We start from the raw sequence: 27,097 nt of genomic DNA, 5'->3' as shown, positions 1-27,097 counted from the left end.
GCGCAGGAAATGGATTTTAGGCTACTCCTGTAGCGCAGACGATGCAGGTAGGACTGGAAACAACAAAGTCAATTCACGAGTGGCACCCGCGAAGCGGGTGCCGCGAGAAGTTATTGGGCTTGGCTAGGGGCGTGGCACTGGGAGGGGGCGCGGCTCACGCGGGAAGAGGACCAGCTGGAGCTGTTGTGTGCTGGTCCTCGCAGTCCCGGGGCCAGCGCCTCACCCTCCTCTGCGGCCACGAGGTGTTCTCAGGCTTCCTAGCCGGTCCAGCAGCGCAGGAAATGGATTTTAGGCTACTCCTGTAGCGCAGACGATGCAGGTAGGACTGGAAACAACAAAGTCAATTCACGAGTGGCACCCGCGAAGCGGGTGCCGCAAGAAGTTATTGGGCTTGGCTAGGGGCGTGGCACTGGGAGGGGGTGCGGCTCACGCGGGAAGAGGACCAGCTGGAACTGTTGTGTGCTGGTCCTCGCAGTCCCGGGGCCAGCGCCTCACCCTCCTCTGCGGCCACAAGGTGTTCTCAGGCTTCCTAGCCGGTCCAGCAGCGCAGGAAATGGATTTTAGGCTACTCCTGTAGCGCAGACGATGCAGGTAGGACTGGAAACAACAAAGTCAATTCACGAGTGGCACCCGCGAAGCGGGTGCCGCAAGAAGTTATTAGGCTTGGCTAGGGGCGTGGCACTGGGAGGGGGCGCGGCTCACGCGGGAAGAGGACCAGCTGGAGCTGTTGTGTGCTGGTCCTCGCAGTCCCGGGGCCAGCGCCTCACCCTCCTCTGCGGCCACGAGGTGTTCTCAGGCTTCCTAGCCGGTCCAGCAGCGCAGGAAATGGATTTTAGGCTACTCCTGTAGCGCAGACGATGCAGGTAGGACTGGAAACAACAAAGTCAATTCACGAGTGGCCGAATTAAGCAGACCACTCTTACCCAGTCCAAAGATCAGGGCTTGATCCATCACCGTTATTTAGCTCACTGCACCATCCCAGCTCAGAACCTGGCTATATGCAAATCAGTCTGTCCCTGGCCCAGTGCATCATGGGAACAGGGCAGACTAAACTACCAAGCCAATTCTTCACCAGAAAGGAGACAAGCTTCCGGGGACCGGTTTCTGGCATTTCAGCCGTCGTCGGCCCGGCTTGCTTGAATCCTGATGGTGCAGTGAGCAAGGGACTCATGTCTGAGTATACCCTGCCACACCTATAGTGGCCAAAAACGATTCAGAAAAGGGGGTGGTGATGAACAGAGTGTCTGAATTAAGCAGACCACTCTTACCCAGTCCAAAGATCAGGGCTTGATCCATCACCGTTATTTAGCTCACTGCACCATCCCAGCTCAGAACCTGGCTATATGCAAATCAGTCTGTCCCTGGCCCAGTGCATCATGGGAACAGGGCAGACTAAACTACCAAGCCAATTCTTCACCAGAAAGGAGACAAGCTTACGGGGACCGGTTTCTGGCATTTCAGCCGTCGTCGGCCCGGCTTGCTTGAATCCTGATGGTGCAGTGAGCAAGGGACTCATGTCTGAGTATACCCTGCCACACCTATAGTGGCCAAAAACGATTCAGAAAAGGGGGTGGTGATGAACAGAGTGTCTGAATTAAGCAGACCACTCTTACCCAGTCCAAATATCAGGGCTTGATCCATCACCGTTATTTAGCTCACTGCACCATCCCAGCTCAGAACCTGGCTATATGCAAATCAGTCTGTCCCTGGCCCAGTGCATCATGGGAACAGGGCAGACTAAACTACCAAGCCAATTCTTCACCAGAAAGGAGACAAGCTTACGGGGACCGGTTTCTGGCATTTCAGCCGTCGTCGGCCCGGCTTGCTTGAATCCTGATGGTGCAGTGAGCAAGGGACTCATGTCTGAGTATACCCTGCCACACCTATAGTGGCCAAAAACGATTCAGAAAAGGGGGTGGTGATGAACAGAGTGTCTGAATTAAGCAGACCACTCTTACCCAGTCCAAAGATCAGGGCTTGATCCATCACCGTTATTTAGCTCACTGCACCATCCCAGCTCAGAACCTGGCTATATGCAAATCAGTCTGTCCCTGGCCCAGTGCATCATGGGAACAGGGCAGACTAAACTACCAAGCCAATTCTTCACCAGAAAGGAGACAAGCTTACGGGGACCGGTTTCTGGCATTTCAGCCGTCGTCGGCCCGGCTTGCTTGAATCCTGATGGTGCAGTGAGCAAGGGACTCATGTCTGAGTATACCCTGCCACACCTATAGTGGCCAAAAACGATTCAGAAAAGGGGGTGGTGATGAACAGAGTGTCTGAATTAAGCAGACCACTCTTACCCAGTCCAAAGATCAGGGCTTGATCCATCACCGTTATTTAGCTCACTGCACCATCCCAGCTCAGAACCTGGCTATATGCAAATCAGTCTGTCCCTGGCCCAGTGCATCATGGGAACAGGGCAGACTAAACTACCAAGCCAATTCTTCACCAGAAAGGAGACAAGCTTCCGGGGACCGGTTTCTGGCATTTCAGCTGTCGTCGGCCCGGCTTGCTTGAATCCTGATGGTGCAGTGAGCAAGGGACTCATGTCTGAGTATACCCTGCCACACCTATAGTGGCCAAAAACGATTCAGAAAAGGGGGTGGTGATGAACAGAGTGTCTGAATTAAGCAGACCACTCTTACCCAGTCCAAAGATCAGGGCTTGATCCATCACCGTTATTTAGCTCACTGCACCATCCCAGCTCAGAACCCGGCTATATGCAAATCAGTCTGTCCCTGGCCCAGTGCATCATGGGAACAGGGCAGACTAAACTACCAAGCCAATTCTTCACCAGAAAGGAGACAAGCTTCCGGGGACCGGTTTCTGGCATTTCAGCCGTCGTCGGCCCGGCTTGCTTGAATCCTGATGGTGCAGTGAGCAAGGGACTCATGTCTGAGTATACCCTGCCACACCTATAGTGGCCAAAAACGATTCAGAAAAGGGGGTGGTGATGAACAGAGTGTCTGAATTAAGCAGACCACTCTTACCCAGTCCAAAGATCAGGGCTTGATCCATCACCGTTATTTAGCTCACTGCACCATCCCAGCTCAGAACCCGGCTATATGCAAATCAGTCTGTCCCTGGCCCAGTGCATCATGGGAACAGGGCAGACTAAACTACCAAGCCAATTCTTCACCAGAAAGGAGACAAGCTTCCGGGGACCGGTTTCTGGCATTTCAGCCGTCGTCGGCCCGGCTTGCTTGAATCCTGATGGTGCAGTGAGCAAAGGACTCATGTCTGAGTATACCCTGCCACACCTATAGTGGCCAAAAACGATTCAGAAAAGGGGGTGGTGATGAACAGAGTGTCTGAATTAAGCAGACCACTCTTACCCAGTCCAAAGATCAGGGCTTGATCCATCACCGTTATTTAGCTCACTGCACCATCCCAGCTCAGAACCTGGCTATATGCAAATCAGTCTGTCCCTGGCCCAGTGCATCATGGGAACAGGGCAGACTAAACTACCAAGCCAATTCTTCACCAGAAAGGAGACAAGCTTCCGGGGACCGGTTTCTGGCATTTCAGCCGTCGTCGGCCCGGCTTGCTTGAATCCTGATGGTGCAGTGAGCAAGGGGCGAAGGCGGGCACACAGGATACATGAACCAAGTAGCCTTGAAGTTGCTTTCAGAGAGAGGCAGGACCGAAGCTGAAACATCAGGTTCAAAACCCGAATGTCTTGGATCCTTTGCGATGGAAGAAAAGCCTTGAACTGCACCTTCTCCAATAGTTCAGATAAAAGAAAGTGCTCTTTGAACCAGACGCTATTATAGAAATAATTACCATCAAGGGGATAACATAGATTGAATAAGATTGAGTGGGACAAAACCTTCTGACCTGACAGACCAGGCTGGGTCTCCAGTATAATTAAGGACTGATCATTAGTCCAAATTAGTCATTTGGGGTGCGGCGGCCAACATGGGCCAGAACTTACCTTTGATGAATAGGATTTCTGCCTAGGACCAGTGAAAATCAGTTAAATTATGAAGGTTAATTTTTGTCTTGGGAATCCTAGAGATATGATGGAAATAAGTACACTAGAACTAAGCCCTAAAAAAGTCACAAGAAGGGACGAGCGCGTTGGCTACTTTTGAATTAACAGTTTTGCATTAACAAGAATAAAGGATTTCACTATCAACAACGAGCATCTATATGCTTGATTGAGATCTATATAATATGAATTTGAATCTATTTGATATAAAACTTGTTCTTTCAAACTGATATCTCGAAAATATGCCTTAATCAGGATATATGACTAGAGAGAATCAATAATAGTGGGTGCTGATCTTTTTTTTGTTTCTAAATGTGTGGATTGTCTCCACTAATGGGTGATTAGGAGGCTATTTCCCTCGATCATAGCACCACTATTAATACTATTCCCACAGTGTGATAGGTGCAGTATTCAAGGTTTAAGTCTCCTTTGTAAATCACATCAGATAAAAGTATCTGTGAAAGAGTCAGGTGGGACTTGGGTACGTTGATCGAAAATCTCAACAATGGTGGAAGGTTTGCCAATGTCTGGAGGGTGTCAACGACTGATTGTGGCGAGCCAGCTTTCAGCAGCCAGCCATCGAGATAGGGGAAAAGCGGTAGCCCCAACCTTCCAAGATGCGTTGCAACCACAGCTATCACTTTCGTGAGCACCCAAGGGTCACTTGTAAGGCCGAAGGAAAGCACAGCAAACCGAAAACACTCCTGGTCGATTTTGAACTGCAGGTATTGTCAGTGGAACTGCAGGACGGGCACATGAAAGTATGAGTCTGCAGGTCCAAGACTAATAACCCGTCACCCGGATGCATGGCAGACAGAACTTTGGCCAGTGTTAGCATTTTGAATGTGTCCTTCCGTAAGAAGGCATTCAGAGGACGAAGAGCTAAAATAAGATGAAGGCCTCCTTAAGAACATCCTTAACTCCTCAGGGACTGCTGGAAAGATCTCGCTTGCTAAGTCCCAGAGGGCGTACGTATCATAGGCAGTCCACACTGACTGACATCAATGCCAAACTGGATGAAGAGAAGATTTGCATATTGAGTGCCTCAATCCTTTTCAAATTCCTGTCTGAAGGAGAATGAGGAATGCAGTAGGATTCACTTTGCTGCTAGAAGCCTGTTCTTCCTTCTTCCAAACTTTCAGGAGTAGGCTACTGCATAAGACAATCCTTAGCAAAAGTCCCCATAAATGTACCGGTCAGGGGGGTCCCTGAAAGGCAACAAGGGCTTAGAAGAAGCTGGACCATGCTGTAGCACTTCAGTAAGGACCCTTCTGCTTAAGGTTGGTCACAAGTTCTTAGAGGATTGATATCCAATGCCGGCGACTTCAGTCCCGGCATCGACAAAAGGGGGACTGGTGCAAGTTTGTGTGCCTGAATGAAGATGGCATAGGAGTCGATGCAGAACCCCAGGCGGGTGCCATGGACTCAGACGGCACCCAGGAAGCATCTGCCAGCGTTAACCCAACAGAAAGCCCCTGCAGATCCTTGGAGCAACAAAGGGAGTCAAAAGAGTGCCAAAAATATGCAACATGGTGTCCTAAAGACTACGACAAGCACCTGCATCACTGATGGCCTGAGGAACTCTAGGTGCATCAGAATCAGATGTGGGAAGGGCTTCTCAAATGGAGATTGGGATCAAAATTGAGTGGTACCTTGACGCCCGTGTAACTTCTCCTTAGCTAGAGACTGGTGGGATTGAGTTGAGTCCCGCATTGCTGTCTTGTGCTTCGGCTTCGATATGGAGTTCCACTTACCAGATGACCTCAACCTAGAAATGGAGCTGTTGGGGGGAGTGGTCTCAAGAATGGGAAGGGAACTGCATCCCTGACTTAGAGCAGAACTGGGACTTGTGTGGTTTCTTTCAATGTTCGGTGACATACAGCTTTATGGTCCCAGATTGCTTTTGGGTGCAAGAGGGCAAGGCATTTTCCTCACACAACTTGGATTGTGCCACGAGTCCAAACACCAGGGTCACACCTCATGCGGTTCGGTCACAGACATCTGTTTACAGAAGTCACAGAATGGTTTGAACGTTGTCGTTTTAGGTGGAGACAAGGATCCCTTGCACACTGGAATTCAATTTGGAAAACTTGTCTAACCGATGAAAATGGGCAGAGCTACGGGTCCGCAAGTAAAGTAAGAAAATGACGTAGGTGAACAAGGGTGTTATTTCTATGTGGCTCTGCTTCATTACTTTTGGAGTGGAACGAGGCCAACACTGAGCTGCACGGTGGTGCATAGGGATGCGGGAAAAGTTCCAGATCGAGTCTGGTGAATATTCTAAAGATTAGGCATCTGTGAAATAGAACTATCCATCTGAACAAAACTTACAAAAGAAATACTACAATACATTTTAAATAGCAGGAGAAGTGTATACTAAAGTCTGGCAGAGAAACATGTCCTGCTTTAGGAGCAACATGGACAAACATATCTTTCCTTCTTGCTTGCCTTATCTGTATTATGTGTAGCTGCACCCGTGACCTTCAAACTCTATGTTTTTCCAAAACAAACTCCCAAATCAGGAGTTTACCATTGAAAAACAAAAATTAAGTGACCCCCAACAACTCATGCTCTAAATAGGGAGGGCGGTCTGATGTCCTCACTGCGAAGGCCCCAACTCCAACTGGCCAGTGGTTTAAGCTAGTCGAAGGCGGAGCCTGCCAGGGCACTACCGTTTGAAGGCTAGCGGTTGTCCCGACTTTACATAGGACAGACAGTTTGCACAACTTTAAATAGGGCTGGCCTCACATTTGTGATGGAGTACCCTGTTCTTCAAACTCTAAAGCTGGCCCTACATATCAAGAGCAAAAAAAAAAAAAGTAACGGTTGTAGACATGGCAAAAAAATAGTTTTTCTTCCAGAATCCCACAGAAATGGTTTGAGGGAAAAAGCAATCAGTGAAGAATACCTACATTTTTTGAGTTCAACATTTAGAGCCTCAATTAACCTAGATGATAAGGCCTGGAGAGATGGGACCTCCCCACCCTACCTAACAATTTGGCAGCTATCTAGGTTCTGCTGAAACTCTTAACAGAATGATCCTGCTACATGGAGTAATGCTTGGCTTCATCTTTGAGACAACTCCCACTGGACCTGCTTGAGCTTGATAATTGCAGAACTAGAAGAAGGCCACGAAAACATCACTACATTGACCTAAAGACTACCAATTGATCAAATCCTGCCCAATGTTACATTCTGTTACCAGAAGATTTTCATTTTTCTGATGTTTGCTACTTTGACAAATTTTCTTAGAAGAGAACTGAAGGCAACATTTCTAACTGGATCCAACCTCCCATGGATAACCATGTTCACTTTTGGCCAAGCCTGGGCCAATGCTGCTGAAAGTCCTAAGTTGAGATTTGTTATATTTTTATATGACATACCAATTCCAAAGACTTTGAAGGTTCCACACAATCACTGTATTTTTGTGTTTTTGATCCATTGTTGTTGTTTCAATATGTTTAGCACACAAATACACTTTTATAAATACCCTTGTCAGTAACAAAGGTGCAGACAAGGGTGCTTAACAATATCTGTCTATGGGAAAGGCTTGAGTTACTCGCATTACCCAAAAAGATCATACACTTAAACATTTAGTGACTCACTGACTTAAACAAGCCGTTTTCTCAAAGCCAGGGGTAAAAAAGAAGATGGCACATAAAATTAAGAGAGCAGCAGTCAGACAAACAAACAATACGGTAATAGATTTGACTGGCTAGGTCATGTCTACGTAACCAACTAGAATTTCAGAAATAATCCCTATGGTTCTCAATAGACATACAGGCTGGCAAAATACAAAACAATAAAACAACTAGCAAAGTGACAATGCATATTTTGGAGTGTAGCGAGATGTCAAAATTGCAACAGTGAATGTATTTGTAAATACTTACTCTGTGTTTTTTAAAGCTGCGATCCAAAAGTGGCATCCCCAACTTCAAGAATGCTTCTACAAACAAGCGACCATACTGTGTGCAAAAATGGAAAAGTTGACATTTAAAAAGTAGCATAAACCAAATGTATTTGTGGTCAGAGTTACTGTATAGATTAGGCTTTCTTGTGCTAATCTGTGATTTGGGGAAATATCACCAGGAACATTGAAGGAAATATCTTGAAAATTTCATAATAAATGATCTGCAGAGAATACAAATCTATAACTAATTATAGTTCATATTAGAAACTAAAAAGACAAGTTAAGTGATAAAGGCAGGAAATCAATGTACTAATATTTTTTATGAAAACTTCACAGCAGTGCACACAAGATGAGGTTCCTATTCTTTGTCCTTGATTGTATACTTGTTTAAAGACTGGCTTCCTTAAAAGACCCTTATAACGAAACCCTTGGGATTTAGTTGACTGTTGTAGTTTCTGAAAAAACGGGAGGAGTTCTAAAATGATTAATCCACTTCCGGCCTTTTTTTGTACGGTTTGCTTCTTCAATTTCTTAATTGTGGCACTGCCATCATTGCAAATGCACAACTGATCCACCATGGATATCCGTCAGTTACTATTTGTGACTATTAAGACAGGGTTTGATATCTGAAAATTTCAGAGGACAATGGAATAATGGCAAAATATAAGAAACCCTGGGACCCATCAGTCATAGAACCAATCTTAGATTTAATGTTCTGCCTCAAGTATTTCACAAAGCTTAAGAAGCTTTCACATTTGAAGATCAGATCTTCAAGATTTACCTGGTAGTTATGGGCAGGTGCTTCTGTGTTTTAAAAAACATATTTTCATTGTAAAGCACAGTGAGTGATTTAAAACATAGGAAAATAAAGGGTGAACAGAAGAAAGATGTCATCGAACATAGAAAGACGAGTACTGAATGATTAGTAAAGAAACTACTTGCAAAAAAGTGAAAATGAAAGATGGATCAATTCCAAGCACTTCTGAATGCCTTTATAGGCATTCTAGGGAAAGCAGATAAAATATATGGTTGCAGCTCCAGCCCGCAAGAGAGTAGGGAGGGAGTAAGGGGGAAGTAGAGGACTTTTAAAAAAAATATATCTTTATTGGTCTTTTTCATATTATTCCAATTCCTTACAATACATGGCAAAGGAAAAATTGTGAAGAATACGATACATATATCTGCATGCAATCATCATCAAAACCTCATTATAAAGAAACAGCTGCTTCTACTACCGCAGCACGATTTCACACGTACAATCACATATTAGCTTATTTCTAATAAAGTTTCCCATATATTGTTGCAACCGCCTGCCCACCACGTATCTCAACAGCCTCCAAGCGCCTACAGTAGAACAAAGTCAAAAAGAGAACAAAGAGACATATTGCTAACTTCACATGCTAACATTACCCACAGTATTTAAGTCCTTTGTGTCTAATGGACACAACATTACCAGGCGCTGGAGATCCATACAAGTGGCCTATTCGATAATACAACGGAGCAGGCTTTGCCGAAGAGGAAAAGTGATGACAAATGATTATAACAACAGATACATCAATAAAGCATATTTTATCGAAATTAACGCACTAAACAACAACACTAAAGGGCTGCTATCTGGAAAAAATATGTTAACTATTGCCTTACTGAGTGTGGGACCGGTTATGGCATGAATAACTACTTGGAGACTCATTGGGACTCAACTCAGACTCATGCGGATGCGAGAGGTCAATGCCGCAGCACTAGGCGTCGGGATAGGAAAGAACAGGGCCCTCAGTACCTCAGTCTGCCCCCAAGGGGTATCGTCCGAAGGAAGTGGAGGACGGCGATATGGGAGGAACAGCAATTGGGGAAGAAGACAATTTGAAAAAATACATGGACTCCGATAATTAAGTTTCAAGAACTGCCCATTTATAGAAATGAGTAAAGGGGCTTTACTGGAAGCAGAAATAGAGCTGGATGTAACACATTATTTACTCATGTGCCTCTGCAGTAAATAATGGAACAATTATTTTTCAGAGAAACCAAAGCCTCTACATTGTGATATTTGAGATATATCTTAAGAGAAAGTGGATAGGCGTACAGGTTAACAATTATTAAAGAGCTGTCACACTTGTATCATATTGTGGACCTGTGCTAGAGGTCCAAGACGCACTGATACAACTTAAAACTGCACTAGACACTTATTCTCTAGGTAATATTGGGGAGGGGTGACTTTCATAGAACAATTGACGCATGTAGACTTCTCTGGTCAATGAAAGTAGGAAAAGTCTTCTAGAATTAAGTTAGCGTTCACTTACAGAAGTTGATTATGGGTAAAAATTAGTCGACATCTGGAGAGAAAAGCCTATAATGCTGCAACAATATAGCAGTGGCAGATATGCAACTAAAGCCCTGCTTAATTTTTTTTTGCAAATTTTTTTAGGGTCCACTCAACAGACCTGCAGATATGAAACTGGAAGTGAAGTATGTGGTGGTGGGGAGATGCAGGCCACAATGGAGATTTTAGGGTTGGGAGCGCTTTTAGAAAAGGAAACCTATTTCGATGTCAATCATGAAAGTACAAATACACTGATCTTTTGGGATTGTTTTAGGGCTATAGTACAGGAAATTTGTATATCGCTGGAGGCACATGAAGCGTGGAACCGATAATGCTATGTTAATCACTTGTAATCTTACTTGAGAAGCGCAAGATACAAGTATTCTACGAGAAAAAACAACCAATCCATGCAGCTAGGTATCAGCAGTACACATATTCAGAAGCGAGGAGGATGGGCATAATTCTAGCTTGGCAGTGTAAAAGAACACAGCACTGTAACAGATTAATAAGGTAGAAGGCTCCAGGAGTAAATTTATAGTAAAAGGCCTATCTGCGTTACATCAGTTCTATTCTTAACAATATCAGAAAAACCTTAATTGCCCTATTGATACAACAAAAGATCCTCCCAAACAGGCAGCCTAATCGGAGGATCCACGCTCATACTGAACAGCTCGGGATAACAGACTCTCTGTGCACAATCTGGAGCCACAAGAATAACTTGGGCCCGGTTGTTCTGGATCTTCTTGACAATTCTGGGCAGGAGTCGTATTGCTCGAAAGGCGCACAGGAGGCTTGAGCTCCATTAGAGATTAAAAGCATCACCGAGCGAGAGTCGCCTTGGAAACTCAAGCATGCCAAACTGCTGACATTGCGCATTCTCAGCGAAGGCGAACAGAACCCACCAAGGCTCTCCCCATTCTTGGAAGAGACCTTGCACCACCTCCAGATGAAGACGCCCTTTGTGATCCACTAGGCATTGACAACTAAGTTTGTCTGCCCTGGTGTTCAAAGAACCCACCAGGTGTTCAAACACCAGGGATAAGCCCGGACATTCCATCCATGTCCAAAGGCAGGCTGCGTCTCTTGACAAAGGGTACCAAACATGACCCTGTCGTGTTTGTTACATTACCACATGGCGGTGGTGTTGTCAAAGAACACCTGTAAAAGCATTACCCTGACTGAAGGAAGAAAGGCTTTCAATGCCAGCCAGATTGCTCGGAGCTCCAACAGGTTCATAAGGAGACCGGATTCCACCAGGGACCAGAGTCCTATGATCTACACCTCTTCCAGATGACCACCCCACCCAGAAATGACGCAACTGGCACTAGTCAGCTCAGGTTGGGGAAGGGAAAGAGTTCTGCCACTGACCCGATTACGGTTCGATAGCCACCACCCCATGTCTTTTGCAGTTCTCTCGGATATCTGGACCATGTCAGAGAGATTCCCCGGATGCTATGCCCACTGGAACTTCAAGTCCAACTGCAGAGCCCTCATATGCCAGCCAGTTATATGCCACATACAAGATGCAGGAGGCCATGAGGCCCACCAGTCTCAGAGTCCATGTGACCGAATCCAATATAGAGACGAAACATCTGTAGCCTGAGTATCCTGGACTCGCGGCTCGGGAGAATAGGCCAAAAACTGCACTGTGTCCAGAACAGCTCCAATGAAAGGGATCATCTGAGAGGTAGTCAGGTGTGACATCTTCACGTTGTTAGTGAACCCCAGCGAATGCAGAAGGCCCGCCATAATCTGGCGGTGGGAGAGATTAGGTCTGACAACAACTCCCTTTGGGGTATTATGTTAGCATACCAGTCATGCACTCACACCTCACATACCATTCAAAATCAACTCGGGTCCGTATCTTAGTTACCAGTAAATCAGTTCTCACTCAAGATTTAGATAAAATATATACCTTTTTTAATTTTATTCGGTTTGGTCAAATGACCGTATACTCATAAAAACATCTATGTTACATTAGAAGTAATACATCATGATGCAAGTTTAAAAACATAACAAATATAAATTCAGTGATATATTCTTAAGTTCTATCAGTTGACATAAACACAACATATATTCATAGGCCGAGAAAAAAGCGACGCGTTTCGGAGGATTTACAAAGGTTCAACCTCCTTCTTCAGGCTTCTCAACACTTTGTTATGACAGCAGTATCAGATTGGAACTCTTGCGTCATGTTCTCTAAATCACTCTAGTCAATATGTTTTCCTTCGTGGTTTTTGTTAAAGACAGCTAGAGGATTGATTTCATAGTAGTCTTGAGTCCATACTCTATATATCCATCAGAGTTGGTATTTGGTGCATACATGCAAAGGAAGGCCCTTCTAATTAAAAGGCCTCACACATCTGCAGAATATCAATCCTTGTTATGTAGAAAAAAAGTCCAGAATCTACTGTCCTGTTATGCTGGTAGTAGTCTAAAAAATAGTTTGAGTGCCCGGGATTAAAAAATCTCATGCGTGCACTCTGCCGACATCGGTACATCTAAGCCTCACCCCTGGGAGACATTAGCCTGGGGCAAACCTGCCCTCAACACCCAGTCGTCGAGATACGTGAAGGCTGCCACCACTGATCCGCACAGATGAGCTGCGACTACCCGTACCACATTAGTGAACACCTGAGAGACGCTGGTAAGGACAAAGGGGAGCATGGTGAACTGAAAATTCTCGAGGCCTACTGTGAACCGCAGGTAACGCCGATGAGCAGGCAGCACAGGAATGTGAAAATAGGCATCCTGCAAGTCCAAGGCTACCATCCAGTCTCCGGGGTCTGAGCCAGAGTCAGCATCTTGAACTCTTCTTTTTTGAGGAAGTAGTTGAGGGCTCACAGATCTAGGCTAGGACAAAGGCACTGGTTCTCTTTCGGGACCAGAAAGTTGCAGGAATAGCATCAACAGCCTACTTCTGATGTCAGCACCTTCTCTATAGACCCCTTGGACAAGAGAGCAAACACCTCTTGACGAAGCAAGAAGTGGTTCTTCATCAGCTTGTCGCAAATAGGTAGCATGAGTGGGGGAGGTTGTCACAAAGGGGCGGGAGTAGCCCCTTTAGACTAGCCTCAAACCCAATGGTCGGATGTTATTCACCTCCAGTGGTGCCGGTGATGGCGTAACCTGTCTCCCACTGGATGCCCATAATGATGGTCAGAGGGCATACTAATTAGAGGCAGCGGCTACGGAGAAAGGTGAGGGGGCGGGGTTGTAGCCTGGCTCGACCACTGGCTGCCTGTTGCACATGGTCTGTGGGAACAATGTCTTTGATCAAGAAAAGATTATGCAGTTTGCTGGCCACGGTGGCTGGGCGTGAAGAGACGTGGTTGGAAGATCAGTCCTTCGCCATGAAAGGGGTATAAGGAGGAGTGTGTGAGTAAGGACTGTGGGTGTACTGCACTCATCTGACAGGGTACGCTGTATGTGTCTCCAGTAAGGCTAGATGTGTGGACAGTCTCATGTTACACGTAGGAATGAGCCAGCCAGTGACTATGCATTGTGTGCTAGTCTATCAAATGTATCTCCCATAATCTCTCAAGAGTATGGTAGGTTCTGTGTGGGTATTTGGGGCCTGATAAGGAATTGGCGCAACAGCACCGGCTCAGTGCCAGCTCTGTTGCACCAAACCCGTCAAGGACCGCCAACCGTATACAAGTTGAACTTGTGTTACACTACTTCAACTCACGATACGGTCAACAGTCCATTGCCTTTCCCATGGCAGAGCCTGGAAAATAGGCATCGCATTGGGAACGGCATAAAAGTTCCAGCACAGCATGGACAGTAATGTCCATGCCATGCTGGAACTTTGTGGGAATACAGACATGGGCACATGTTTTGCCCCCCTGAATGTATCCCCATAGCGGGTGGAGGGGGCATGGGGGCCCTGCAGTGCCCCCTTTGTTCCTGAACTGCCAGCCTTTTCATGGTGGGGCTCCGTCAAAAAAAGGCTGGCGGTCTAGGAACTCGTAGTATGCTTAGTGGGACTGCGCCAGTCCCCACGCGGCATATTGCATTGAGGCGCTCCTGTGCCAGGAACAACTGTTCCCTGGCGCAGCCAGTGGTCCACTGCCCCTAAGACTTTAAGTCTTAATACGGCATACCGCCAGACTCGTAATCAGGCCCTTAGGCTGGAGTAGACAGTCTAGAAGAGATGGCTAGACATTGTGGCCCCATTTTAGCTTTCATCCATTCAGCATCACCAGGGAGGCCACGGACAGCTTCCCTCTGAGCACCCAGCGGGATAGTAGGGTCAGGGGCGTTCACCACTAATGAGCGCTAAAGTTTCGATATGCCACCTCTATCTACAATGCCCAGCATTAACTTGGCATTAAGGGGGATGGATTCTGGGAGGATGGCCAGACTCAGTTCATTGAAGGAGCACATCTGTGTTCCGCTCCACGGATCCTCCAGGGTGGAGATCCCGAAAGCGTCCCATTTGTGAAACCCTTCCAGCATCTGCACTTTCAGGAAATGAGCTCCTAACTATAAGTGGTCAGTTTTTTATGCCAGCCTTTTTGTTTCAGGGCCTCCTCACAAATTCTTGAGTTTCTGGTGACTTCTGGAAGGGAACCTGGGAATTTTTTCCTGTATAAATACTCATGAGGTGCTCTTCATGGAAAGAGATCAAGGTCTAGGCAATGGGTGGGGCCATTCTGGCCACCATGGAGGAAGTCATTTATGCAGACCAGGTGCGCTGCCCAGTAATATAGCTGCAAGTCAGTTGCTCTATACCCCCCACCATAGAATAATAGTATGCATTTGAGTAAGGAAATGCTAGGCTGCTTTCCAGCCCACAATGAATCGCTCTGCTCAGATTTTAGCCTTTTAAAAAAGGTCCTTTGCTATGCCGTCAGGGTAGTTTTGCACTATGTATAACCATTTAGGTAGAATTATAGTTTCATAGAAAGCGGTCCTACAAAATATCAAGAGGGGCAGTGTGGATCACCTTTTCAAGTCTCCTTCAGTTTATTGAGCAAAGGAGGATAAATAGGTTCCGGCTTGCCTGTGAGGATGTGGGCTATATAAATGCCTTTGTATTTAACAAGTGCATTTATTTTAGGCTACTAAATGAAAAGTGTAGAAAACCGTCGCACTCCTGAGTGGATAATCTGGTTAAACTTCAACCAAAGTAAAAATGGTTAGGGTGCTGCAGATGTTCACCTCCTGATAATAGAGGTGCAAAATGATACTTCAGAGAAACCCTTCCTCCGGAAGGGTTGGAATCTGGAGCACTCCTTTGGCGATGTGAATCGTTATTTCAAAAAATTCAATGTGAGCAAGTTTGCTATTTAAGGAAAATCCAAGATTTATTCATATGTTTATCGTTTCATATTACTGCATATAAAAGTAGTAAATCATCAAAGGATCAATATGTGTTAATCCATTCCAATCGGAAACACGAACATTTCTTCTAAATAGTTGGTTAATGAACACGTTGAGAATATGACCCCAATGCGTTTCGAGCAGTTGCTCTTCTTCAGGGGAATCTTTCTGGGGAATAATCAAAAGGGAAAATATATGTCGCAGTCCAAGCAGAACAGAATGCCCTAACAAAAATAGCCAGAAAATGACTTTCAGTGAGGAAACGGTGTGCGATACGTTAATGCAGTGACTCTGGGGTGAAAATAATGCACAATGAATCACATCGAAATAAAAAAAGTGATACCATCCGCATAAAGGGTGCTGGGTTAGGTGCTCAATGCGGTTAAAGAGAATGTTGAGCGTGGAGAATACAAGAAATGATGAAACGTGTGAAATACGGGTCCACGGGAAACTACGGGCATAGGTGCTAGAACGAGAACTGTAAAAGTGCTACAGAAATGGGCTGGGACGAAGTGCAGAATGCTTACTACAGCTACATTCAAGACACCACAGATTTCTTGAGAAAGATCATTAACATTCAGATCGATCCAGAACAACAACCTTATCTCTGCACCATCTACGTTAATTTGTTGTATACCTCAATTCCCCATAACCTGGGACTCCAAGCCATGGAGTCATTCCTGCTGAACAGTGATAAACGGTTGGACCTGCAAGTATTTTTGATGGAACTTATGCAGTTCACCCTACTACATAGTTACTTCATATGTCAAGACAAATTTTTCACCCAACTGTCTGGAGTGGCCATGGGCAACTGTGCCGCTCCAGCCTATGCAAATTTATTCATGCACACATTTGAATTGGATCACATTCTTTCGAACCCTCAGTGGCAAGACAACTTGATTTCTTACTATAGATACATCAACAACATTTTCCTGGTTTGGACAGGTCCAGAAACTCAATTACTCTCAGCCATAAGTGATCTCAACCAGGTGAACGAGAGAATCCAATTTACCCACAACATAAGCAGGACTCAAATTGCTTTTCGGGATATTAAGATCAAAATCACCGACAATGGTTTAGAGACCTCAGTCTACACCAAGCGGACCGATCGCAATAACTACCCGCACTTTCACAATTTCCATCAAATGAGCCTGAAGAAGCATTTACCATACTCACAACTTCTCAGAGCCAAACGGATTGCATCATCAGAAACGTTGTTTGAAGAAGACAGTCGAACCATTATTAACAAATTCACTCAAAGAGGTTATCCCAATTCAATTGTACAAACAGCAGAAAACAGAGTGAAATCCAAGGATCGACTGCAACTATTAGCAATCATACCCCAACCAGAAGCTACAGAGGAATGAGCTGTGTTAGTGTCCAAGTATTCTACCCAAAGCACCAAAATGAAACATATGATTCGTAAAGACTGGCAACTACTGCAAACCGAACGGGATTTCAACAACATTTTTCAAGACTATCCCATATTTACCTATCAACGCGCCAAAAATTTACAACAACTTCTGAAACAACATAAAAAAACTACAGATACTATTTTTAAGGGGACAGTCCCATGCCACAACTGTGGCAATTGTGACAGCATTATTAAAGGGAACACTATAACCCACCCCACCCAAGGTACCCCCCCATCAAACTGAAAGTGAATGCAACGTGTGACACTACCAATGTTGTTTACTTACTCAAATGCCCGTGCAGACTCCCGTATGTGGGCAAAACGGAACGCAAGATTAAAACCAGATTAACGGAACACAGAAGCAAAATTTGTCCTAAGAATCTGAAATCTTGTGTAGCTGCACTTTTTGTCAACAATGCACATAACATCAGATAGGGTTCATGGTGTTGGAAACCATTACTAACAGTGAAGGCAGAGACAATAAGAAGTTCTTATTACAGCGTGAACTTTATTGGATACATAAATTGAATGCCCTTCATCCAAAAGGGCTCAATAAGAGACTGGAATTTAGCTGTTTTCTATAATGTCACCTACATACACCTGCCTGCATCTCTGGTCCTTTCCCCTCTCTGTCCCTGTGATGCCTATACCTCTTTCATGGTTTTTCAATTTGTGATTCTTTATGTTTTGTGACATCCCTTCGTGATTCCTACACTTATCCTTGGTTTTCTCTGTATCCTCTAATTTTCCTGATATTCTCAGTTTTCTTTCTCATTTTCCACTTTCTTTATGTTCTACAGCTGATTTAGCTTTTTCCTGCTTATTTTCTTTTTCCCAGGCATGATTATTTATTTCCTTGTCACCCATCTCTCAATCCTTTTTTTATTCCCTGTGTTGTTTCTCAAGTGTTTAGCTTGAATTACGCCAGGTTTATTTTGTTCGTTGTATTCCTGTCACATATACACGCTTTTGCATTTCACTATAAACTTTATGCTAGCGCTTAGTCTTTCTTCTATATCTGTAGCCTCTCGAACGACACTTCCGGGTTTCTGATATTTCCGTGGAGCCCACGGCGCTGGTTTCACCAACGGCGGCGTTCTCTGCACACCGTCACGTTACATTGCTGATTCCCGTTCACCGCGCTGAGGTATGACAGCCATTTTGGCACTTTGTTTTACTCAAATTCGTCTTTATTCGATCATAAATTATCATAAAAGACACATATAACAATACAAAATAGTTAAAATTCCTGGTAGGGTTTTTTTGTTTAAAAAGATATTAAACATATCATAATAGGATTCTGTTAAAATTCTAAACACATGTCAGCAATAAAATGGTTGTGAATCCTTTCCTCCTAAAACAAAATTAATATTCATAGTAAAAAACATTATGTCTAATTACACAAGTTTTGGCTAGCCGCTTCATTCTTATGAGCAGAATATATTAGAAAAGACTAAAACACAGTACACTCAACACAATCATGTTACGTAGAACCTTGCAAACGAATCCTTCGAAGGGCCCACATCCAGCTCCAAAATTTATCCATAGCAATAACTATGACTTCACTAGTATCAGTTTTTAAGATACGGAAAGCCGTTTGACAAGATCTTGTTCGTATTATAGCACAAACCGGCTTAAGCCATTTATGACGAGGGCCCTTGTATGCAGGGCATACAAACAGAACATGCAATAGGGTCTCTCCCTCACTTGGGCAATGGTGACATTTTGTTTCTTGATTGATCCCCCAGGGGGAGAGAGCCCACTCTAAATTGGCAATAGAGTTTCCTGTCACCAGGGCTCGTGATGGTATTGCAATAAGACTCCAGCCTATATTCAATTTTGTGATCCAGAAAGAAACCTGTTAGGGAAGCACCATTCACCAGAGACTTTTGGCTGACCATGTCCCTGTATATGGCTTTAATTGACGAGCTGTTGGGCTGGAGCGTCTTGCCCGACTACATACCTGCAACTGCCTCTGAAATTTCTTCGACTGTAATTGGCGAGTCTAAGACTGTGCAGTCAGTGGGACTAAAAGCCTTGACTAGGAGTCCTACATTTAGGGGTCAGAGTTGCTCACGCTTTGATGGGTAACACAGAGCATGAAGTGAACAGTAGTAGCCTGAAAAAGTGACGGCAAGTTCCCTGGCCTCAAAGGCCATTTCGCACCACCCTGTAAGGATGCTAGGGATTGTGCCAGCTGACAACTCCTGGGTTGCTAGCCAATACAATAGCCTTCACGATTTGTCCCAGGAGTCGTATACATGGATCAAGCAATGCCAAGCTGTGTCAAAAGTCAGACTTTGTAATTGCTATTGGGTTGATTCTAACAGCCTCAACTGTGCCATCGCCTCTTTAGACAATTTAAGCTGTTTTCTAGCTTCTTTACCTTGGTTTCAAGAGAAAAGTATTCTCTAATCGAGGCGATGAAGTTGTTATCCAGAAGTTCACTAGGCACTGAGGTGTCAGTTACCACTCCTTTGCAGACCTGGTGGTTGAGGAGGAGTATCATAGGTGAATGATCAGATATTCCCCAAGGGGACATCTCTAGTCCCACTACAAATCAGACATTGGTTGCTGACAAATCAAATAGTCCAGCCTTGTAAGTGATTTATGTGCATTGGAAAAGAAAGTGTACTCATGGATTCCAGGGTGCCAGGTGCATCACACCACTCAAGCCTAGGGAAGTCTGGCAGTTTTTGAGTGCTGTGCCATTGGGACAGTTTGAGGCACTGTGAGTCTAATTAGTTGTTCATTACTAGGTTGAAGTCTCCACCGATAATAAATCACCAGCTGGGTCACCAGTCCAGGAGCAGCGGTCAGTAACTGATGCACAAGTAACTTACTTGTGTAACAATATATCTGTAAGAGACATTAGTTAGTGATAGATTTCTTACCTTAGAATATCCCCAGGCGTCAGGCTGGATCCGGTAAGTTTTTCTGCTTAGCAGTACCTCTGCGCGCCAGTAGGTGCCGTCCTGCTGCTCCGCGTCCGTCACTAGTGTCGTAGGGGCCGAGATGACGTCACGGAGAGTACTTAGCCGCCACCCAAGCGCGCTGACATAAGTTCTGTACACAACTAATTCGTGCCGAAAAGCAGAGCCATGCAAGAAACACAATTGGTGGATAAAACTAGGGCCCTAAAAGGGGATGACCTTAACCCTAGTAATCAGTTCGCAGAACGGGGAGGATGGGCGGGCGGTAAGGAATCTATCACTAACTAATGTCTCTTACAGATATATCGTTACACAAGTAAGTAACTTGTGCATTTGAAAGAGACACGTTGGTGATAGATTCCTTATCTTAGAATAGATACCCCAGCAATACCAACCCTGGTGGTGGGTCTGCGAACAGGATTACACCAGAAAGTCACAGAGCACAGAATGGCCAAAGAAGCCGTCTTTCCGGACCTGACTGTCAAGGCAGTAGTGCTTGGTAAACGTGTGCAGCAAGGCCCACGTAGCTGCCTGACAAATAGCCTGCAGGGGGACACCGCATCCCAAGGCAGTAGTGGCTGCTGTTGCCCTGGTCGAATGGGCACGCAGCCCCACAGGAGGCTCCTTCTTGGCCAAGGAGTAACATGCCTTGATGCACAGAACGGCCCACCAGGAGATGGTCTGTTTGTGCACCGCCGACCTTTTTTGGCGCCCACCTAGCCAACAAAGAATTGATCATCCACCCGGAACTGCTGTGTACGCTGCAGATAGAATGCGAGCGCACGCTTTGGGTTCATACGGTGGAGCCTCTCCTCTTCCCTTGAAGGATGCGGAGGCGGAAAGAAGGTGGGCAAAGTGATGGTCTGGCTGATGTGGAAGGGCGTGACAACCTATGGCAAGAAAGAAGGACGGGTCCTGAGAACCACCTTGTCCGGATGAACAGGAAAGGAGGTTTGGACGAAAGAGCCTGGAGCTCACTCACTCTCCTGGCAGAGGTGATAGCTATCAGGAAAGCCGTCTTGAGAGTAAGAAAACATAAGGGACAGTTATGAAGGGGCTCAAAGGAAGCGCACATCAGAAAAGTCAAGACAAGAGTCAAGTCCCACTGAGGCATTATGAAGGGTACTGGTGGAAATGTATACGTAATGCCTTTAAGAAAACGGTTAACAACCGGGGACTTAAAAAGAGAAGGCTGATCTGGAAGCCGTAGAAAGGCAGAGATAGCCGAAAGATAACTTTTGATAGTGCCCAGAGCAGAGCCCTGCTGGGCCAAAGAGAGAAGGAACAAAAGAACCTCAGAAAGCGGGGCAGAAAGGGGATCCACAGTCTTAGCTGTGCACCATGCCAAAAATCTGTTCCACCTACAGGCGTACACCGTTTTGGTAGAGGGACGCCTGGCTGCCAGAATGACATCACACTCTTCGGGAGGAAGATCGAAAGGTGTCAGCTGTCGCCGCTCAATCTCCAAGCATGGAGGTGGAGGATGGACAGGTTCGGGTGGAGGACCATCCCCTGCTGCTGCGACAGAAAATCCTCCCGAAGAGGCAGACGAATCAGAGGGGTCGATGCTCATACTGAGTAGCTCGGGATACCAGACTCTTCGAGCCCAGTCCGGAGCCACAAGAATGACTTGGGCCCGGTCGCGCCTGATCTTCTTCAGCACTCTGGGCAGAAGTGGTGTAGGCGGAAAGGGGTAAAATAGACCACAGCCCCACTCGTGACGAAAAGCGTCGCAGAGCGAGTGCCCCCTTGGAAATTCCAACGCGCAGAACTGATGAAATTGCGCGTTCTCTTCAGTGGTGAATAGATCTAACCAAGGCTCTCCCCGCTGCAGAAAGAGACTTTGCGCCACGTCCGAGTTCAGACGCCATTCATGATCCACAATGCACCAGCGGCTGAGTTTGTCCGCACTGGCGTTCAGAGAACCAGCCAGGTCTTGAACCACCAAGGTAATGCCTTGATGTTCCAGCCATGTCCAGAGGCACAGAGCCTCTTGACATAGGGTCCAGGACCCCACCCCGCCCTGTTTGTTGCAATACCACATGGCGGTGGTGTTGTCTGTGAACACCTGCACTACACTTCCCCGGACAGAGTGAAGGAATGCTTTCAGTGCAAAACAGATTGCCCGTAGCTCCAGAAGGTTGATATGGAGGCGGGACTCCGCCGGAGACCAGAGGCCTCTGATCTCCGCCTCTCCCATGAGGCCTCCCCACCCCAGGAGGGACGCATCCATCACCGCCGTGTGCTCCAGTTGGGGAAGGGAGAGGGATCTGCCACCGACCCAATCGCGATTCATGAGCCACCACTGCAACTGTCGTGCAGCGCCCTCCGAGATCTGGACGTGATCGGACAGGTTGCCCTGATGCTGTGCCCACTGGAACTTCAGGTCCCACTGCAGAGCCCGCATATGCCACCTTGCATGTGCCACCAGCAGGATGCAGGAGGCCATCAGGCCCAGAAGCCGAAGGGTCATCCTGACTGAAGCCCGGGATAGAGGCTGAAAGAGCGGAATCATAGCCTGAATATCCCGGACTCACTGCTCGGGAGGATAGACCTGAAACAGCGTTGAATCCAGAACCGCTCTGATGAAGGGGGGCTGTAGGTCGGCCGCAGTCTGGAGGTGGGCCAGCCTTCAACAGCCAGTTGTCGAGGTAGGGGCAGACTGAATCCCCTGACCTGCGCAGGTGAGCTGCGACAACCGCCATCACCTTCGTGAACTCCCGAGGGGCACTGGTAAGGCCAAAGGAGAGCACAGCAAACTGAAAATGCTCCTGGCCTACCGTGAACCGCAGGTAGTGCCGGTGGGCCGGCGGGCCGGGGATGTGAAAATAGGTGTCCTGCAAGTCCAACGTCACCATCCAGTCTCCGGGGTCCAGGGCAGCCAGGACCTGAGCCAGAGTTAACATCTTGAACTTCTCCTTCGGGAGGAAGTGATTGAAGTCCCGGAGGTCCAAGATGGAGCGTAGGCCACCCTTGTCCTTCTGGGGACCAGGAAGTAGTGGGAATCTGAACCACTCCCTACTTCCTGACCGGGAACACGCACGATGGCCCCCTTGGCCAAGAGGACCGTGACTTCCTGACGGAGAAGAGCCAAATGATTCCCCGACATGCGGTGGTACCAAGGTGGCATGACCGGAGGAGAGGACAGAAAGGGGAGCGAGTAACCGTGACAGATTATCTGCAGCACCCACTTGTCTGAAGTAATTTCGCACCAGCGGTGGAGATGGTGATGTACCCTGCCACCCACTGGAGTGGATTGCCCCCTGAAGCTCGGATTAGGAAGGCTTAGAGGCGGAAGCAGAGGGGGTGGAGGTGGACTGACCCGCTCGCTGGTTACCAGACCCGCCCCTGCGGAAGCCACGGCTGCAGCCATGCTGGGGCTGGTTTGCACAGGCTTAGCGGAGGAGCGTGCTTGGGTGCGCTTACCCTGGCCATGAAAGGAACGAAACCCAGAGGTGGTAGGGGCCTTCGTGGAAACACCCAAAGACTTGGCAGTGGCGCGCAAGTCTTTAAAGCGCTCCAGGGCAGTGTCTGCCTTGTAACCAAGGAGACGGGAGCCATCAAAGGGCATGTCTATGAGCGAGCTCTGGACATCGGGCGAGTACCCAGTGGAACGCAACCAGGCGTGGTGCCGCAACACCACCGTCGAGGAATTCGCCCTGCCCAACGAATCAGCAGTGTCCAAACCACACCTGATGGCAAACTTCGCGGCATCCTTGCCCTCTGCAATCGCTTGGGAAAGGGCAGTCTGGACCTCCTTGGAGCACTGAGGTAGAACCTCCGCCACAGAGTCCCACAATGCGTGGGAGTAACGGCCCAATAAGCAGGCGGTATTAACCGATCTCAACCCCAAACTGGCTGAGGAGAAGAACCTCTTGCCATATTGGTCAAGCCTCTTAGAGTTCTTATCTGGCGGAGCCGAGGGAAAGGCACTCTGAGATGTCGAGGCCTGAATGATCAGGCTCTCAGGCGTGGGGTGGGTGGTCAAGAAGGCAGGATCAGCAAGCGCCGGAAGATGACGACTAGCGGCGTTCTTATCCACCGGTTCCCCTGAGGCCAGCCGCAACCAAGTACCCAAGAGGACTTCGGTAAGGGTCTCATTGAAAGGGAGCAGCGGCTCCGACAACGTAGACGCCGTCTGGAGCACCTCCGTGAGGAGGTTAATCTTAAGGGTCACCGTAGGGAGGTCGAGGTGGAGAGCCTCCGCAGTTCGACGCAGCACCATGGTGTAGGAAGCGCCCTCCTCCATAGTAGGCAGAGGGGACGCAAACCCCTGGTCTGAAGACACATCAAGTTCACCCGCATCTTGAAGGTCATCCACCCGATCCTGCTCGGAGTCACACTGTCACGCAAGGGGCCCTCGGAGCAGTCCCAGTCCTCGTCCGGCTCCGGGGTAGAAGGAGCCGGCGAGGGGGTCAGCGGCGCCGATAGCGGAGTAAGCCGGGGCCACGCCGGAGTCGCATCCCAACGTGGATCAAAATGGTCTGGGAACCGGGGTAGGGGCGGGATGAACGGCACACAGTGCGGCGCCTGTGGCGGAGCCAGAGGTGGCGCTGGGGCCGGGGCCAAGGGCAGCGCTGGAGCCAGCGATGCTGCACCTTGTGACGCCGCGGCCAGAGCCGAGGGCGCTGGATCCAGTGGCTCCAGGGCTGGCACCAGAGGCAGTGCTGCCGGCCCAACAGGATCGGGACACGGGAACGAGGAACCCGCAGGCGCGCCGGTGGGAGCCCAAGGCCTAAACAGGCAGTCCATGCAGCAAGAAACTCTTGCACCTGTTTGGGAGTCGCAGACGGACCCGGGTATAGTGGGTAGGCCGCGGGACTCCCAGGGTCTGTAGGAGCCGCAGGTGCGGAGCCCCTGTCCCCCACGTTCACCTCCGGGGAGCAACGCGGGGACGTCAGAGAGGGAACATGCTTCGACTTCTTCTTATTTTGTCGCTTACAAGAATCTGAAGGTGAAGACTTCGAATCCAAGGAGCAGCGGCGGTCCCGCGACCGGTCCCTAGACCCAGAACGGCAGTGAGAGGAGTGCCGGACCTCCAGCAACTTCCGGCGCCGCTCCCGCAATGCCTTCGGGGCCATGGCACGGCAGTCACGACAATCCCGGGAGTCATGGTCCTGCTCCAGGCAGTAGAGGCAGACATCATGGGGGTCCGCCACTGACATATTACGGTGGCACGACACACAAGACTTAAAGCCAGGCATCCCTATGTGCACCAGGAGACAAGAAAAGGAGACAAAAAGTCTGAAACAATCATTTACAATGCAACGGTCTCGCCTTTGCAAAAGTTAGAGCTATTGGCATTGTAAATGACAAATTTTATTTATGTGTTGGTTTTGAAAACAGATAAATAAATGGCATTGTCATTTACAATGCCAATCGCTTAATCTCTCGCAAATGCGACACCTATTGCATTTGCACACACACACAATGCCACACACACAGCCTCACACAGCCACACACACAGATCCACACACACACACACACACACACACAGAGCCACATACACACACACACACAGAGCCACACACACACACACACAGAGCCACACACACACAGAGCCAAACACACAGTGGCACACACACATACACAGAGCATAAATCCAAGAGCCAATGTAGTCAAAAAATTACTTGTGAAGAAGCATCCACACATACATAAATGGTGTTACATTGTGTCTCCCAGCTCCTCCTGGTCTGCCCTAGAGTGATATTTGGCATATTTTATATTCCCTGTGCGTTAGATTGTCTGCCAGCGCTAGCAGAGTGTATACCAGTAGTGAACACAATTAGCGTGCCTGTTTCTGTGCCCAGAAAGGGTGGTTTGTGGTTTCCTCACAGTGCTAGCGTCTCCACTCACTCATAACAACCAAAACCTGGGCTGAACGGTCTGTCTTGTGAGGTGGACGACAACTCGAGGCTCAGACATTCTGAGGGGACTTTTCATGTTGTCAATGTTATGACATATATGCAAAGCAGACCCTTTAGGGGAAGGGCAGGCAGCGCCTCGCCTCACCCCTTCGTAGAGGGGAAGGCAGCAAGCAATTACGGCAGGCAAGGGTGCAAATTGAGGGTGTGATTCCCGATGGTATTGGGTTCTTAGGGTGCTCCCTGAGAAGCCTAAGTCACCTATGCATTTCAGGTTTTAAACTTGCTCTCTGGCATTTTACTCAGTCACAATACCATCAGAATGCAAATTTGAAATCAAAACTGGGAGAGTTCCAACACCCAACATGGGTCTACTTGAGAGCTCAGATACAGAAAGGGAGCAACATGAAGAATATGAAGTCACAGGAGAATTGGAAAACGAGAATGAAAATCAAAAAGAGAAATGTGGAAGGAAGGCTTCGAGTGGGAACCAGACAGCTGATGGGCATGCAACAAATGCATAAGCTGGCCGACAAGGGTAAACGGTGTGAGGCTGGTACAATAGATTGACACAGCACAAACAACTGACAAGGAGAAAATGCAAAAGAAAAGTAGGGCATATTGAGAATTTATGCAGGAGGTGAGTGCAACTCTGAATCTGTAAAAGACTGATGAAAGGGTTATGTATGTCGATTCGTGAGTTAATGAGATTACTGGAAAAATAATATACTACTTAGGATGGGCATAAGTTTGCAAAGAGAACAAGAACACAAAGCCTAGTAGCGAGGAGGAAGAAAAGTTGGTGGTGTTGGATGGATTGAAAGTGATGACACATTAAAAAAAAAAGACCGAGAGGGCTGATGATAGCTAATATGAACATTTTCTGAGCGAAAGTTATAGTGGGAGGTTTGAAAAGATTATGGCTAATAAGACTTATTGAATATTGTTGGCTGTGTAGTACTCTGTTTGGTAGTTGTTTCCTGGACTGGGAGCTTCTTTTAGAAGGATTAATGCGAAAGGGGGAATGGGCCAGAGCTGGTATTTATTGGACTTCTTTGAAGGGATGTGGGGGCTGCTAGGAGAGAGTCTGAAGAGTAATAGTTAATGAGAAAGCATTTAAACAGGCGATGGCTAATGAAAAGTTTGAATGGTAGGAGTTTAATGATTGTCGGGGGTTAGAGGGGTTATAGGCAGATTGACTCTTATGGTGACTTAAGAAAGTAACCTTGTAAATTTAGAGGGGAATAAAGGATGACAGGTAGATAGATGTGGACTGAAAGGGTGCAGCTGGAGACACAAGGAGTAAGTGGCTGACGGTCTGAAAATGTGACGGCTAA

At 47.2% G+C, this 27,097-nt stretch overlaps 1 protein-coding gene across 1 annotated transcript in view; it reads right to left on the bottom strand.

Annotated features, from left to right (window-relative positions):
• The window catches only part of FANCD2 (FA complementation group D2), a 1,101,131-nt gene that overhangs the window by 118,598 nt on the left and 955,436 nt on the right, over positions 1–27,097 (bottom strand). The window contains exon 40 of the mRNA XM_086938826.1: positions 7,885–7,959. Coding sequence (XP_086794952.1) covers positions 7,885–7,959 — 75 coding nt within the window. The remainder of the gene's footprint in view (positions 1–7,884; positions 7,960–27,097) is intronic.

The sequence above is a fragment of the Lissotriton vulgaris genome, chromosome 9 (genome assembly GCF_964263255.1).
Source record: "Lissotriton vulgaris chromosome 9, aLisVul1.2, whole genome shotgun sequence".
Taxonomy (NCBI): Eukaryota; Metazoa; Chordata; class Amphibia; order Caudata; family Salamandridae; genus Lissotriton; species Lissotriton vulgaris.
The sequence above is the reverse complement of the archived record's forward strand: the minus strand, read 5'-3'. Positions and strand labels throughout refer to the sequence as shown.